Consider the following 15362-nt stretch of genomic DNA (forward strand, 5'->3'; position numbering starts at 1 on the left):
GTTCAATTAAAATATGAATGATTTTCGTAAATTTCATAGATTCTCATCGAAATGTATCTTACATCAATAATGCCTGTTATTTCAGTACGATGGCGTGACAAGGTGCGTTATTTGAATTTTAAAATTCAAATATGTCTAAAAGTAAAACACTAGGCTACCTGAAAATTAATAATCCGAACGGGGAAACACCATATTGTTCAATTTGGTTTTATTAATTAAATAGCTAGGCCTACGCGATGTCATGGCGCACAAAATCTAATGAAAGATCAAATTTCACTAAAACTAAAGCCTGAAAATTCTTGAAAATGGAGCATTTGACGAAAATCTCTATTCTTCAAATTAATTTTCAAAGCATATGTCTTGATTTGTTCATAGTAAAAAATACGCGTATTTCAACGCACGATTGCATCATGGCTCAACATTTGAAAATTAAAATTCAAAATCTAATTTCTCTAAAACTAAAACCTGAGGCTTTCTGAAAATTGAGTATATTATTTAGGAGACTCTATTCTCCAGGTCGATGTAAAGCAGATGTCTGTGCATTGATTTGATCATAGTTAAAAACGCGTCATCTCAATACACGATTGCATCATGGCGCGATATTGAAAGATTAAAATCAAATTTCTCTATAACTAAAACCTGAGGCTTTCTGAAAATTGAGTATATTATTTAGGAGACTCTATTCTCCAGGTCGATGTAAAGCAGATGTCTGTGCATTGATTTGATCAAAGTAAAAAAATGCAATATTTCGATACGTGATTGCATCATGGCGCGATATTTAAAAATTAAAATTCAAAATCGAATTTCTCTAAAACCAAAACCTGAGGCTTCCTGAAAATGAAGTATATTATTAAGGAAACTCTATTCTTTAAGTTAATTTAAGGCAGATGTCTGTGCATTGATTTGATCAAAGTAAAAAACGCAATATTTCGATACATGATTGCATGGCGCGATATTTAAAAATTAAAATTAAAATTTCTCTAAAACTGAAGCCTGAGGCTCTCTGAAAATTTAGTAGATTATTAAGGAAACTCTATTCTTTAAGTTGATTTAAGGCAGATATCTGTGCATTGATTTATCATAGTTAAAAACGCGTCATTTCAATACATGATTACATCATGGCGCGATATTTAAAGATTAAAATTCAAAATCAAATTTCTCTTAAACTGAAACCTGAGGCTTTCTGAAAATCTAGTATATTGTGAAGGAGACCCTGTTCTTTGATGTTTGAAGTTGATGTAAAGCAGATGTCTATGCATTGATTTAATCATAGTAAAAAAACGAAATATTTCAATACACGATTGCATCATGGCACGATTTTTAGGCCACTCGGGGAACACTAAGTTTTGTCCTAAGTAGGCTACCGGTGAATTGATTTCACTTTTCGTCAATGATGTTATTGACACGATCTTGATATTTGGTTTATGGCATTGATTATGTTTAGCGAAACAAAATGACATGAATTGTTTCTTTTGCTCAGTTAGTTGACAAACCAATAATTCGTCAGTTTGTTGTTAATTATATGTCTCGGAGCAAAGACCTGTCTGACACTAATCGGTGTAATTAACAGTTTAGCAAAACATTAGTCTGTAGTGAAGAATGTATAAAACGTATCATCTTTAATGTAAAGGACAGTTTGTGTTTGGAGTTCTTACTAAAAGGATATTCTACCAACCGGGCAATATTCAGCGAGTCGAAAATAAATACGTAAAATCTCATGAACGAAAGCTTGACGAGTTGCTACTTGGAGTTCTGATCGGAGTATTCTACGGTAAACACTGAAGCGAGTTTACTGTTATTAAATATGCCTACTACGCAAGTGTATTGGCATTCCTAAAGTTGGATGAGGTGTTGATAATTTTATGAGATACCCGCACGATTGATTGGGGGAAAACTTGAGTGAGTCATTTCTCAAACATTTGTCATTCATAATTTACAATTTGCCATGGTACTGGTTTTGGGAATTTTTTGAGACAGATTGGGAAAAAATTCAGATAATTATGATTGAGAAAATTGACGACTCATGTACAACGACTCACGGCCTACGTAGCGGAATGGCTGTGAACGAAAAATATGGCCTTATAGCTCGGCTGGGTCATATTTGTAAAATATGATAAAATTTGTATACAGTTCATTTATATAGCGACCGGGTCTGTAATGGTAAAATTGATCACGATTTTAAAAAAAAAGTCATGCCGGCCGGGTCTACTTTTAAGCTCGGTAGAGCAGAAACAAGGTTCCAAATCAATTTTTAGCCTTAGACATGCTTGCAACTGCTGTGATGATGAGATAAGCTATTTAAACGAAAAATCCCCTTTTAAATCTTTCGGAAGGCATTAGAGAGGATGGCTAGCCACCCTCACCCCCTAGATCCGCCCCTGCTACAGTAAACCGGCCGCCCTACAGGAACTAGAGACCCGCTAGATTGGCACTAGTTGTAGTGAAAATCCGTGTGAGGTTTACTGTAGTTTTCTATCACCTAATGTATCAATAAACTGGAAAATATAATCCCAGGGACTATCAAGTTTAAATGCGCATGAGTAGACCGAGTTCTAACTAAAATCAATTAAAACAAGTGAGTACAGGTAATTGTACAGACGATAGATTGAGTTTGAAAGTGTCTGAGTCCGAGTCAATGCTATAATTGATTAGTGTGATTCGAGTTAAAGAGCCGAGAGCAGAGTCAACTGTAGATCACAGAAAAATAACAAAAACAATTTGTAGTGAACAACTAAACCACGAATAGGTTTTAGTTGTTGTGATTAATAGTTCAATATGTATTTACATGTAAACAAAGGTAAACCAATTATCAAACACCAATCACAAGCCCTTTAAATCAATTAAGCGCCACAAAATCAATATAATTCATCAATGTAACAAATAAAAGACAAGATAAACCGGTAACGCAAGTACTTTCCACCTCGTTTTTCTATTCTACACCAAGTTGAGAATACAGCTCCTCTACGAATCGATCATGTCATTTCATAGAAATAAATATGGTATTTACAAAAACAAACGAGTTTAAATGCATTGTAATTGACCAACACCGACAGAAGTCAACACGAAGAAGTCAACACGAAGAAATCAAGGTCAGTCATCATGTCATGTCGATATTCAAACACACTACGGAACTGACTGCTGCATTTCAGTTCGTCCTCAAAACAACATCAACAATTCTTTAGAAGCGATCAAAGATATTCTAACTTGTTTTATTTAAATCAAAATAAATGAATAAATCAAAAATCTCAAATTGAACACATATGTTCATACACACGGTCAGTTGCACACACAAGAATTCTCAAAGCCTTGACACGCAGAAGAGTTGTCCAAGTTCCAGCAACGCATTAAGAGTTCTCCAAGTTCGAGCAAGGCATTAGAGTAACCCAAGTTTCAGTAACGCACTAGAGTTCACCAAGTTCCAGCAACGCATTAGAGTTTTGGAAGTTCCAGCAACGCATCAGAGTTCTCCAAGTTCTAGCAACGCATTAGAGTTCTCCCAAGTTTCAGCAACGCAATAGAGTTCTCGAAGTTCCGGCAACGCGTTAGAGTTCACCTAGTTCCAGCAAAGCATTAGATTTCTGGATGTTCCAGCAACGCATCAGAGTTCTCCAAGTTCTAGCAATGCATTAGAGTTCTCCCAAGTTTCAGCAACGCATCTCCAAGTTCCAGCAACGCGTTAGAGTTCTCTTAGTTCCAGGAATGCATTAGTGTTCTCTTAGTTCCAGGAATACATTAGAGTTCTCAAATGATTATTAGGCGCCATCTGATAAGGGCCAATACTTAAGATTCGTTTACTGAATATTGAATTTCAACCAAAAAAAAACTATTCTGACAATTCTGATTTCTCAATGTATCATTTTATTTCAAATGTTTTTTATTCTATCATTTTATTGAAGTATTCACAGAAACCAAAACCAATAGAAACCAAACAATCAACAATCAGCAGTTTGTAGAATAACCAGACAGCGCCTACAGTTAACAATAATAAGTACTGGGCGTGGATGTGCTGGTATCACTGGTACTGGCTTGATGCGCTGGTATCACTGGTACTGGGATGATGTACTGGTATCACTGGTACTGGGATGATGCACTGGTATCACTGGTACTGGGATGATGTACTGGTATCACTGGTACTGGGATGATGCACTGGTATCACTGGTACTGGGATGATGCACTGGTATTATTGGTGCTGGCTTGATGCGCAGGTATCACTGGTACTGAGATGATGCACTGGTATCACTGGTACTGGGATGATGTACTGGTATCACTGGTACTGGGATGATGCACTGGTATCACTGGTACTGGGATGATGTACTGGTATCACTGGTACTGGGATGATGCACTGGTATCACTGGTACTGGGATGATGTACTGGTATCACTGGTACTGGGATGATGTACTGGTATCACTGGTACTGGGATGATGTACTGGTATCATTGGTGCTGGTTTGATGCGCTGGTATCACTGGTACTGGGATGATGCACTGGTATCATTGGTGCTGGTTTGATGCACTGGTACTGGGATGATGTACTGGTATCACTGGTACTGGGATGATGCACTGGTATCACTGGTACTGGGATGATGTGGTATCACTGGTACTGGGATGATGAACTGGTATCACTGGTACTGAAATGATGTACTGGTATTACTGGTACTGGGATGATGCACTGGTATCATTGGTGCTGGCTTGATACGCTGGTATCACTGGTACTGGGATGATGCGCTGGTATCACTGGTACTGGGATGATTATACACTGCAACTGGGTTGGTGTGGGTTGATAGTACTTAAACCGTAGTAATGAAGAAGGCGGCCAATCTCACTACTGACTACCTAGTATCAGGTGCTGAACTCAGAAGCGGTGCTGCGACGTTGCATAACCAATTCATAGCCGGCTTCAAACAAATTCATTCTAAATAGAATAAACACATTTTCATCTACGTCGTCATAAAAAAACCAATATAAATCATTAAATAATGAATAAATGAGAGATCGATTATACTAACATTTAGTACATTGTTATTGTACGTTGCGCAATTATTCAAACTTTCTCCCACAACCAGGTGCAGGGGCGGATCCAGGGTGCCTTCCATGCCTTCCGGAAGGCAGTCAAAAAATCCCGAGTGCCCCTCTTAAAGGAACGCATTTTTTATTTTTAAGTGATAGTAAAAAAATCTACTATCGCAAAGTAGCATATAGATTATAATCGTGATTCGAAGTGAACCTTTTCCGATGAGTTTTTCCTTCTCTCGTGGCTATTTCAAATCAACGACAGTAATTCCAACCCCAAATTAAGAACTTATAAACTTTTTAAAAAACGCTTTGAACTAGAAAAATATATTATTTCGAACTCTTTCCTTAAAAGACGCGAATTTTCCAAACTGCGTCTCGGTTCCCATCGGCTTAGAATCGAGACGGGGCGTCACTGTCGTCCATTTTTACCAGCCAATGAGAGATTTTGCCTCTACTGTACTGTAAATAAAGTCGTTGAGGACGAATCCCACTTTTTACTCGAGTGTTTCCATTTTATCCTCACTTGTATGTTTCACAGAGTTTGAGTCTTTTTGTGTTTTCGATAAATTCCTATTTTTGATGTCCTATAACAACGGAGACTATGAAATTGCCAGCCTTATGTGTAACCTAGTTAACTCTTTACTTGCCCTCCGTTCAACACTTTGATTCTTTTATATTATATTCACTTGATTGTATCGCCACCTAGTTTCCTTGCTGTAGTATTATATTTTGTTTTACGTTTAACATATTTTATTTGTAAATATTCTCTATTCCTATGTTATCCATTATAAAAGCGATTTTAAATGTATGTCCACTTTGTACTGTTTTCCCTGTGTTTTGATGTTAATATTTTATTGCATGTCATTTCCTATGTAACTTGTGTATTATATAGGGCAATAAAATTAAAGTTCAAGTTCAAGTTCAAGTTCAAGTTCATTATAATAAATCCCATCCATCAGAGTCACATTCTATTAAATTCAATTCAATTTTGTTCCGTGAATATTTGTGTCGAGAGACGGAAAGGAAATTCTATGTCGAGACATCAAGGATAGTTTTATCGTTATTACTGCAGTTAGTTTACTGTTTTGTTGCAGATATAGAAATAATTGTCTTTCCTTATTAAATGTTTCTAAATTTTTTACTTTTCAATAGAATAATTTAGATTCTACCTAGAATGAAATATTTAAGATCAGTAAAATTGAAAAAAAAATATATATTTGAGATATTGAAACGTCGATATTTTTGTGATCACTTTTGAGATTAAGAGTTGAAATAATTGAACTTTCAAAGTGACTGAGGTATTCAAATGAATAGAAAAATTATCTGAATAGAATTGGATAAGTATTTAGCAGTTTAGATATTCTAGTTTAAGATTTCGGATTTGAGAAATATTTAAATGAAATTTCAGAGATTTGTGCTAGATATGTTGTGTATTTGAGATAACCAAGGTAAGTATATTTGAGGCATACTAATTGAGATAAGGTAATGAGTAAAAACTTACTTAAATTGAGGAACAGGTCGAGTGCCCCGCCATTCTTCAGCACCTCGACCTGTACGGATTTCAGCACGTCGAATAAAAAGTTACATGACATGATTGTTGTAGTTTTTGTAGTTAGTTGTCGACGTTGTTGTAGGTTCCGTAGAAGGTTCTCACGGTTGTCGAAGGTTCTGTTGTAGAATGTTCTGTTGTAGAATGTTCTGTTGTAGAAGGTTCTGTTGTAGACGGTTCTTCTTGTTGTAGGTTCTCTGCTGCTGCTGCTGCTGCTGCTGCTGCTGCTGCTGCTGCTGCTGCTGCTGCTGCTGCTGCTGCTGCTGCTGCTGCTGCTGCTGCTGCTGCTGCTGCTGCTGCTGCTGCTGCTGCTGCTGCTGCTGCTGCTGCTGCTGCTGCTGCTGCTGCTGCTGCTGCTGCTGCTGCTGCTGCTGCTGCTGCTGCTGCTGCTGCTGCTGCTGCTGCTGCTGCTGCTGCTGCTGCTGCTGCTGCTGCTGCTGCTGCTGCTGCTGCTGCTGCTGGCTGCAATATTGATAAAAGAAGATAATTAATACCAAGATATTAAATCAATCAAGAAACATTTCATCGACAGAAAAAATAAAATGGACGCAGTTTAGCATACCGGAAAATGGGCGAACTGGAAAGAGTGACCCCGTGACCGGGCCTTATATACCGACACCGGTGTGACGTCATATTACACAATACTGACCAATGACAAGTAACTTGACATTCCCGCCGAGAAGTCAAAGAATGAAATTATTGCCATTAGATTCGAATCCTGCAAACGGAACGATGGTTGATTTTCTATTAAGGGGTGCCTTCACGTTGGAAAGCACCGATGCCCGGGCCACACCAGTCTACTTAGTTTTGTGACCAACTTAACATACCGTAAATCGGGGTGACTTGAGACGCTTATTTGTGATTTTATCAAATGCAGCTTGAGGACCTACCACCAACAATCTACCCAAATGATGATTATTTGAACAACAATTGGTCCCTCTTCAGTTCTAGGCATGATGAAAAAATGTGTTTAATGATTTTCTAATTTTTTTAAATTCAGAAACAACTGTCTCATGTCACCCCAAGGTGAAGGATGACTTGAAACATACAAAAAATGATGACACAGAATTTTAGTAAAATGAATATATGAGTAGTTCTTAACCCCCTAGACTAAGAGCCAGGCAGGCATAATAGGCCGACTCATGGTTGGGTCCTGTACATTCAGGAATCTTTTTGCATGCTGTCACTAGAGACGGGCCTGTATCAAGTAACCCCATATGAAATTGCACTGAAAACTTTAGTTGGGGTGACTTGAGACACTGTCTCAAGTCACCCCTAGGTGGTTGGAAGAATATCCAACCTTACTTTTATTTTCATGAAATAATAATGATTAAAAGATCAATACCTGAGGTCACAGAGCACCAAAGCCTTAACTGGACCTTAAACTGAGCGTTTTATAGGTAGGCTACGACTGATACAACTGGACCTTAAACTGGGCGTTGTATTGGACAGGGATTTTCTGATTTCATCCAGGAGGATTATTTGTTCTATTTGCCTCCAGTTTAGTTAACATATGGTTAAAAATGTTACCATGGTCCCGTTACGGGTCTTGAAAATTTGCTGTAAATAAAAGTCTGTGTGATTTTACGCCGATAATTTGATTCTGTTTGTTCACCAGTTGCAGACTTTAAGCAGCTTATACAACTGTGGAACAATTGGATTCAAAACTCAGTAGAACTGGATCCAGAACTGTAGAACTGAACCGCTGACTACGTGTTATTAGAAATCAAATAAAGCCAGAAAATTTGAAGGAAATTTCGGTCTAGGAGACGACGCCTTCGGCCACTCGCTGCTTCTGCTTTTGATGGCTGATCGGGTATTATCAAAAGGTCGTACCGTACTCAAGCTGGTCAGTTAGGGATCGAGTTCAACTAATACACCTTTAACCGGTGGAAACAGTAGGATACTTATTACAGCCTTGCGCCGATAATCAAGTCTTTTTTCTTTGGATCAATTAACCAATCCGTGAAATTGATTGTCTGACAACTATTTCCTAAAAAATATTGAAAGTCTCTTTTACTCTCCCAAGACCGACTGAGGCGCATGGAATGTATGGTGACATTTGAAGTTACCACAGGCAGCCGTTATCAATATAACTTTTTGAATTCATCGTGGGGAAAACCAAACTTTTTGAATTCTGGATCTTAGATAGAGAGTCTAGATAATTCAAGATCCATAGCGTATTTGCTAAGGTCCAAATTTTGGGACAATACACTGCCAAATTTTCCTTGAGATCTGAGAGTAGGGCATAGGCCAATATTTTCATTAGATAGAATAGGTTTGCGGATTTTTACTTCATCATATTCAGAAATATTCTGGGAAGGATTAGCCATGCATTTACAGTAACTGATGCAGTACTATATATACACATCATCGCTCCGTCATGCCGAGTTATACATTTCACATCAACCAGTATCTACATGCAGCTGTTCAGTGTGTAAGCTTACACACTATATCTGAATACGAGGATGGAATAGCATGCTCACTTCGCGTAGGTAGAATCCCCTCTCCGACAACTCGAGAACATAATTGGAAACCCCCATCCTAACCTCTTACAAAAAGTATTTATTTGGAGTTTGGATTATGTTGACCAAGAACTTCGTACCTAGTCATTAACAGGTACTCTGCGATCGAAGCAGTTTTTCCAAATTGTCGTGTATTTATTAGGGAGCAATGTCCAGGACGAAGATGAAGGATGTTCGTTCAAAAGAAATAAAAAAGAATATTGAATTTAATTGAATCAATAGATTTTAGGCCCTATCGTTAATGCAAGTCTAAAAATTATATTTGTTGATATCAAAGCGTTTTCTGAGGTGTAGTGGCGATATCTATGTGCATATTTTAATCGTGGATTCATTGATTTTTGAAATTTTCATAATGACAAAACAAATTTACTAGTCTAATGACTAATCAAGCCTTTCCAAATTCCAAAAGTGACAAGGGGCGACAATTTTTTTATTTTTTTGAAGGGGGAAATTTATGCGTTAACAGCCTTGAACCAGGATGGAAAGTACTTTGTTACTGTTTTTTGTGTGTGCGCGGAAAATGAAAATAATTCAAATTTGTATTCAGTATAAACTAGTACATTGTTGTTTGTTAGGGCCTAGATTTTACAAAGATGCAGAAAGATAAAGAAAATTGAGATCAACACCTGATAGTTGCCATCAGCTTAAATATATGGGATATATGGGATATTTGTTTTTATTTATTTTTTACTCCAAAGAAGCTAGAAATAATTCAAAGATTGCAAAATGCTGATGGACAACGTTACTGATGATGATGAAGAAATATCTGATGCCGAATTGCTCGCAAGTGCAGCATCCAGTCGCAGTACTACGCCAGCAAAAGCTTCACCAGCCCCCCGACACACCATTACCGGACGCGGAGTTACTATTGCCATGCTTATGTCAGATGGAATCATCGAAGCAGGGGAGGGAGTTCTTACTATTGAATATTTGGTAAGCCATATGTAATGATACTTATTTTTTTGTTTGTGTTCAATGTGTATTTAGGTAAACAGGCAGTATCAGGCTGGTAATACGTTTTATGAATTGCTTACTTAAACCAGTGATGTTTTCTTTTTTGTAGAGAAAGAAATTCTTCGGCGATTTGTTAATTGATGGAAGAATCAAGGATTTAGAAACTGGTGATATATTCACATCACCGAGTTCATGGGCTATTTACTGCAAGAAAGTCGTCAATCCTGCCAAGAAGTCTGGTTGTGGCTGGGCATCTGTGAGTTCAAATTTTAAGATTTGTAAACTATGTTTTAGTTTCAATTCTCTTATCATAGTTATTATCATTGTTTTCAGGTGAAATATAAAGGGAAAAAACTGGATGTATATAAGACCATTTGGTTCAGAAAACAAAGAGGATTTCGAACTCCAGTGAGTTGTTGATAGTCACGGCCAAAGTCGCGATAATATTGGTGTTAAGAAAACGGTGTTTGAATATGTAATGTTTTGTTGTAGACACCTCCACGAACAGTTGGCAAGTCACCAAGGCACGATTCTTACAGGTCAGATACTGGTGACGATGATTTCTCCAGATTAGAATTTGAGTAAGTTGACTTAATCTCAGTCATGCTGATTAAGTTATTTCTAAAGATGAAAATCAATTCCAGCCTAAAGAGTTAGTACAACAATCTTTCTTTTTCAGTGAGAGGGATAGAAAAGATGCGGGCAGTAAGTATATTATAGGCCTTTCTCGCAATCACGATTTCCGTCTTTTATTGAAAATATGTTCTGTTATAGTTTTAGATCTGTCTATGACCGGACCGAATTCACTGCCTGAAGAGGATAACAGTCGTACAGTGATTAAACACAGCAATTTAGGGAAATCACTAGCCAGCAAGTAAGCGTTTAAATAGTCAATTCATTCTTATTCACTAACTTTCATAACTTAACGTTCACTCGTATTTCATTCTAGGGACCCTCATACACTGGTTGAATGTGCCAAATTTGAAGACCTTGGGAGAATACAGCCATTTACAATAACGGCGACAACAAATTGTTTGCTCATAATGGTATGTTTACGTGTGATTACCAAAGCTTTTTCAAATATTCGCATAAAATCCAGATCGATCTCATTATAACTGATTTCCGTTCTAATGTACCATCACAGGATTTTCATTCTCATTTGACCACGAGTGAAGTTGTCGGGTACCTCGGCGGAAAGTGGGATCCAAACACACATCGTAAGCTAGTTATAGCATTGTAAATTTTCTATCCAGTGTATATGTATATGATTATTGCCTGCTTAAAGTATCTGGATGATTTGTATTTTTAGACATGACGGTTTATCAAGCATTTCCTTGCAGATCGAGGCTCGGTGACAAGGATAATGCTGCACTAGTTGAAGAAGAGGTCAGTGGATGGTTATATCGATATAATTTGTACTGGTTATCATTATTGTGTACTGCTCCCTACTTTCCAAAACCACCTGCTAGATAGTTAGCGTACATACTTTATTCAGTTTGTTAAGCTTAATCATTGGTTATTCAGATCCAACAGAGTATGGATCGCAGAGGCTTGTCTCTAGTCGGCTGGTATCACAGCCATCCTACTTGTAAATCATATCCGACTGTGAAAGATGTTCAAGCTCAGTTAGATTACCAGATGTGTTTGAAAGGTGCAGGAAATGTCTACCAGCCATGCATCGGTATCATTGTCTGTGAGTTAGATATTCACTTCTCTAAACACCTGTGCAATAAGAACATATTTTATCATTTAACATGATGAATGTAATTGTCATAGCGCTATACTTTAAAACAACTTAGATATACTATAAACATATGGTATATCTTTTGTTTCAGCTCCATTCCATAGCGCTATACTTTAAAACATACATTGTCATAGCGCTATACTTTAAAACACCTAACAGGTATGCTATAAACATATGGTATATCTTTTTGTTTCAGCTCCATTCCATTGCCTGAGATATGGACGCGAGTCATCAATTCGAGCATACTGGGTTATGCCACCAACTGAGGTAAAGTTTTGAACTTGTAATCCCTCTATTCCTCATAACTGAATAAGTCAACCCCCGATATACCGCCCACATCGGTGCAGAACGATTTTGGCGGTATAGAGAGAATGGCGGTATATCGGGGGTGTTTTACTATGTATTTGTATAGAGTTGTACATTGAGAAAACCTGGTGGTGGTGGTATATATAAGGGCGGTATATTAGAGGTTGACTCTATGTAAAAATTATGCGCATTGTTTCACATTTTCAATTATTTTTCTTACAGCACACATACACAGATCAATGCATTCCAGTAGATATGGCATATGATGTCAGTCAGGATTGTTACTTATCACCAGATGTTATTCATGAAATGGTACGTTTCTTCGCTGTTTGCTTTTTAATTGTCAGCTGCATTGTGTCTGCTCTCGACTTTATACATTTATTATGAATTCTTTTTAGAAATGGTTGTCGGATTTCTATCGAGGAGCAGCGGATCAAATAAACATGTCAGATATGTGGCAGAAGAAAATGACTTATCTGGAAAAACTGAAGGTATATCTCACTGCATGATTAGTTGATGACATACCCCGTATACTACAGCAGTATTTTATTAACATAAAGAAATTAATATCTAATGCTGATTAAAACTTTTTTATTATTAGTCATCTCTGAACAGAAAACTGCCCAAGGATCAAGCGAATTCGTTTATGGATTCTTTGCATCTATTGGTATCCCTCGGAAGCCACATGGGATAGTGTTCGAAGTGTAGTGAGGGATTGAAATAAGCGACTTGACATGTTCACTCAGTTTGGTTAGAATGATGTCATCCTAAAACTAAAAGCTGCCTAAGAATTATTTCAGAAATTATTTGTGTATTTAATTTATGTGAAGTGTATCCAGTATATAGTGCAAGTTGGCTATTCCTTTCATATTGTAGTAGTATGTTTTGCTAATACTTGCATTGAAATAAGTTATGATGAATGAATTTTTAAGATGATGGATGAAAAAATTTTTTGTATTTTAGATTGTGTTTGCGAGGAATTTTATGTAATTGTTCAATTCATTGCAGCCTGTGCTTCATTTTAGCCTATTGAAATGGGTCAGTAGCAGAAAACATAAAACAATTTAGGCCTTGATATGGTTTGATAATTTAAAAGTTATTATTATTTTACTGATACACACTGTATTTATTGCATTGCATTCCATTTGTACTTCTTCAATATGACAATTACTGATTTTACAATTTGGTTTATATTATACTTATTGTGACATTCCATGTTGTATATTATGATTCTTTCAATTCCATTTTTACGCTTTTAATGTTCAACTTTTACAATCGTCTGTAGTTTATATATATATTTATGTCCTGTGTAATTAACTTATTCTACAGAATAAAGTGAGAAAATCAATTTCATTTTGGAATTAGTGGTTTTGTTCAAGTTGATTTGCGACGTCATTCTGGCTCTCGGAATCCGGAACCTTATTGATTTGACGTGTGTGAAATGTAGGTATGCGAGAGCGTATTTCGCGCTGCATAAAAAATTATCGAACTGTAAGATATTTGGCGAACGGCAAAATGCGCTTGGAAAATCGAAACGAAAACTACGCTGTTCGGCTCATGCGATGGGAGGACTGAAAATGAACGAATTCTAATTTTTATATATCCACGTGTGGACACACATGTGTCGTACGTAGATCATCTGCAGCTGTTTCGATGATATCTGTAACGGTGCACAGGTGAGCAGCTACGTACGGTTTGCAACAACGTATTTCACCTGTGTCTATTATAAACGCCCGATAACAGGTCCTTGTATAGTATCATTGATCAAGACAAAAAGTTATTTTTTTTAATTGTGCCTTTGAATACCCCTCTACAACCCTTTTTGAAACTTTCAAAGCTTTGAAGCTATCAAATTGACAGAAACAAACAGGTGATGATATATTTAGAGCCACGAATATATATATTTATTGGTTAAAATTATAAAATACAAAATTATTTGACATCAAAACTATCTCTACAGTTCGTCGTGACCAGTGGGTAAACCCTTCGGCCCGCTGAATTCGTCGAAAGAAATGAAGCCGTCTTTGTTTTTATCATCCCGATTAAAAGCGATCTCCAACATGCGCTCGTGATTGTCGACGTGTTCCTTATTATCCGGGTCGAATGTTCCATCGAACATCATGCGCGCCTTGTAATACAAATCCATCTAGTCAAAAATAGGAAATTGAGAATGACTGCATAATTACAATGTCAGAAAGTGAGATTTACAATTTTATACGCACTTCTTCACGTGATATCTTGTTATCGCTGTTCATATCCATATCGACAAACATGTTTGGATATTTTTGACGTCGTTTCACTCTTATCATCTCGACGTCCATCACCAGAATTGAGTTCGGCGCAATTTTGCCGTCTACAATATAAAAATGTCTTTGTATACGCATTTGTTTTCAACTTGCTCAAAATTTCAACAATGTTTTTGAAATACCAGTCGGTGGACATTTTTAGGGAGTGAAAAATCCTTACCTAGCCCAGCATTATCACCGTATCCTAATTCTGGTGGGACGGTCAAAGTTCGTTTTTGACCTTCACACATTCCGAAAATCCCTTCTTCCAATCCACGAAATACTAGATCGTATCCAGTCGGAATTTCCAGGTAAACGTGCTTGCCAAATCTTCAAAACAAAATCATATGCAGATATTACCAAGAATCTAAGTTTTGAAATTTGATGGAAGGTCACGAATGTTTCAACCAGCAAATACTAACCGCTCATCTACTAGTTTTCCATCTGTTAGAGACACGTTCACATATATTCTTACAACGTCACCGACTCGAAGGTGTTTTTTCTCCGGAGGGCATTCATCTGGAACAAATGTATCGACTATTTCCACTTCAACGTCCGGATCATGATCTGTTGTTGGTGGTAGATCGTAATGTTGATGACTCCATTGATCTGAGGTGGATGTCCAGCTATATGACCCTCCTTCTGCGCTGAACGAAGGTGGCATGAAACTGGGATGTAGCGGCACCCCTTCATTCGTCCCATCATTGGTATCTGCAGCTACCGGATCAGCAGCAGCATCATCGTCCGTAGAACTAACGGACAACGGACTTATAACAAAAATTATACCGAGAATGAAATAAACTAGTCTTGTAAAGGTGATCTCCATGATGATTGTCTGGAACCTGACCTCGATGCACGCACTTCTCCAAATGCTACCAGGGCACAGGTGTGTAAAGAAGTATAAGGCGCAGACATGCCTACTACGTGACACGTGGTGTCATATTCTTGTGTTTTGGGGTTTGCCTTTTTACCAGTAAGAATTACCATTT

At 37.4% G+C, this 15362-nt stretch overlaps 2 protein-coding genes across 4 annotated transcripts; one reads left to right on the forward strand and one right to left on the reverse strand.

Annotated features, from left to right (window-relative positions):
• Positions 1-9030: 9030 nt before the first annotated feature.
• LOC141905181 (MPN domain-containing protein-like) lies at positions 9031-13393 on the forward strand. 3 transcript variants are annotated; one of them, XM_074793987.1, is made up of 15 exons: positions 9031-9050; positions 9783-10017; positions 10148-10294; positions 10372-10446; positions 10531-10619; positions 10718-10743; positions 10813-10912; positions 10988-11084; positions 11183-11255; positions 11348-11424; positions 11563-11731; positions 11979-12049; positions 12311-12400; positions 12487-12579; positions 12690-13393. In XM_074793987.1, exons 2-15 carry the CDS (start codon positions 9811-9813, stop codon positions 12780-12782), a joined length of 1407 nt encoding a protein of 468 aa, XP_074650088.1. In that variant the 5' UTR covers positions 9031-9050; positions 9783-9810; the 3' UTR covers positions 12783-13393. The 3 variants fall into 3 exon arrangements, with proteins under 3 accessions (XP_074650088.1, XP_074650072.1, XP_074650080.1); XM_074793971.1 differs by lacking the exon at positions 9031-9050 and adding an exon at positions 9071-9178; XM_074793979.1 differs by lacking the exon at positions 9031-9050 and adding an exon at positions 9081-9178 and having other exon boundaries at positions 9786-10017.
• A 649-nt stretch (positions 13394-14042) lies between these two features.
• Positions 14043-15199, reverse strand: LOC141913516 (peptidyl-prolyl cis-trans isomerase FKBP14-like). Its single transcript, XM_074804962.1, has 4 exons — positions 14796-15199; positions 14555-14703; positions 14311-14441; positions 14043-14234 (listed from the first exon to the last, which is right to left on the reverse strand). The coding sequence occupies exons 1-4, from the start codon at positions 15197-15199 to the stop codon at positions 14043-14045; spliced, it is 876 nt and encodes a 291-aa protein (XP_074661063.1).
• Positions 15200-15362: the final 163 nt, after the last annotated feature.

This window comes from Tubulanus polymorphus, chromosome 1, assembly GCF_964204645.1.
Source record: "Tubulanus polymorphus chromosome 1, tnTubPoly1.2, whole genome shotgun sequence".
Classification (NCBI taxonomy): Eukaryota; Metazoa; Nemertea; class Palaeonemertea; order Tubulaniformes; family Tubulanidae; genus Tubulanus; species Tubulanus polymorphus.

What these genes read in the sequence shown, in the direction of transcription:
- LOC141905181 (XM_074793987.1), top strand. Translation starts at nt 9,811, where the DNA reads ATGCTGATGGACAACGTTACTGATGATGATGAAGAAATATCTGATGCC. An exon ending in CTGGTTGTGGCTGGGCATCT is followed by an intron (nt 10,295 to 10,371) that starts GTGAGTTCAAAT and finishes CATTGTTTTCAG; the next exon opens with GTGAAATATAAAGGGAAAAA. An exon ending in CAAATTGTTTGCTCATAATG is followed by an intron (nt 11,085 to 11,182) that starts GTATGTTTACGT and finishes GTACCATCACAG; the next exon opens with GATTTTCATTCTCATTTGAC.
- LOC141913516 (XM_074804962.1), bottom strand. Translation starts at nt 15,199, where the DNA reads ATGGAGATCACCTTTACAAGACTAGTTTATTTCATTCTCGGTATAATT. An exon ending in GGAAAACTAGTAGATGAGCG is followed by an intron (nt 14,704 to 14,795) that starts GTTAGTATTTGC and finishes TTTGTTTTGAAG; the next exon opens with ATTTGGCAAGCACGTTTACC. An exon ending in ACAAGATATCACGTGAAGAA is followed by an intron (nt 14,235 to 14,310) that starts GTGCGTATAAAA and finishes ATTTTTGACTAG; the next exon opens with ATGGATTTGTATTACAAGGC.